Below are 1377 nucleotides of genomic sequence, written 5' to 3'. Positions count from 1 at the left end.
TGTGCAGGCAGGAAGCAAAGACTTCCCAGCTGGGCTCCATTTAAAATTGAATTTTAATCTCCTTTCATCTTGCAAAGGGAGCAGCGTGGCCCGGAGATGCTGCTGCCACAGCCTTGAGACTGATTTGTATTGTACTGCAGGGCAGATTCATTTCCTCCCAGGAACACAGCCCAGCACAAAACAAAAAGCCCAACCACTGAAAAACAATCGGATCCCAGCGGGATCGAGCTGTCTGCTCTGTGGAGAGGACAGCTCTTCCCCTTCCCTGCTTACATGGAAACAGACCATCAACTAGGTTGGAAAAGACCTTTAAGATCAAGTCCAACCTTTACCCCACACCTCCTGCTCTGGGCATTTTCCCTCTTCTCCCACCCCAGTGGGTGTCAGAGCCCGCAGGACACAGGGAGAGGGATGTGTTTTGCGCTGAGCCCAGGCTCAGAGGTTGAAGGGAGCATCCCTGTACCTGTGTCATTTCCAGGGCGTTCATCACAGCTGCAAAGCCGAACATGTTCCCCATGGTGCTCTTCAGCTCGGCAGCCAGCTGGATGGTTTTGTGGAGCAGGGCTGCCCGCTCCTCCGTGCTGCCCGTGCAGCCCAGGATGTCCACAGCGATCATGATGGACATGGTGTGAAACCTGCCATGGGGTGAGACGCAGAGCGGGGTCAGCGCGGGGGGACCGGGGATGCTCCAGGGCTCCTCCACCCTATGAGGTGCAGAGGACTCCCCTGTGCCAAGCTGGGGACACCCCAGGGGAGCCGTGCCGTGCTGTACCGTTCCAGCAGGTCGAGGCGGAGCTGGTGGCCGTGGGGCAGGGTGAGCAGCTCCATGCCGGAGCTCACCCCCATCATCCGCCGCATCTCCGCCGTCACACCCAGTATCCGTGCGACCTGGCAAGAACGGTGAGAGCTGATTAGACCTGTGTTCATTGAGGAGAGGCTGAAGCAGCCTCTTGCCCCAGCACAGCCTCTGCCTGCCCTGGCTGCTACAGGGCCGAGCCCCGCAGGAACGCTCCTTTTTTTTTCAGCCCAGAGCAATGGGAGGGCAGCGGCGCCCGTCCCCCGCCTCTGGCCCCAGCCGTACCAGGCAGTCCACTTTGGTGATGTGTTTGGCCAATGTCTTCACGTCCACCTCTGCCAGCAGCTCTTTGACCTTCTTGAGCACAGCCATCTCCAGAGGTTTGTTCTCCAGGGGGATAAGCAGGGACTGGAAGGCTGCGGGGTTGAAGGAGGAGGTTGTCTCCATGGTGGGGGGCACAAAGCCCACATAGTCCAGCTCTCCTTTCAGCCTCTGCGCTGCCTCTGCTTCCCTGGAGCCGTTCTCTATAGGACCTCTCTGTACTTCCTCCAACTTTAGCACATCGAGTTACCGCTTGGCGC

At 58.7% G+C, this 1377-nt stretch overlaps 1 protein-coding gene across 1 annotated transcript in view; it reads right to left on the bottom strand.

The window, feature by feature from the left end:
* Window positions 1-1377, bottom strand: part of SH2D3C (SH2 domain containing 3C) — a gene marked incomplete at its 5' end in the record, with an annotated part of 6529 nt that overhangs the window by 1925 nt on the left and 3227 nt on the right. The window contains 3 exons of the mRNA XM_010019593.1: window positions 464-635; window positions 773-888; window positions 1082-1365. Coding sequence (XP_010017895.1) covers window positions 464-635; window positions 773-888; window positions 1082-1365 — 572 coding nt within the window. The remainder of the gene's footprint in view (window positions 1-463; window positions 636-772; window positions 889-1081; window positions 1366-1377) is intronic.

The sequence above is a fragment of the Nestor notabilis genome, unplaced genomic scaffold (assembly GCF_000696875.1).
Source record: "Nestor notabilis isolate BGI_N333 unplaced genomic scaffold, ASM69687v1 scaffold16508, whole genome shotgun sequence".
NCBI lineage: Eukaryota > Metazoa > Chordata > Aves > Psittaciformes > Psittacidae > Nestor > Nestor notabilis.
Note: the sequence above shows the minus strand (reverse complement) of the source record. Positions and strands in the feature narration are given on the sequence as shown.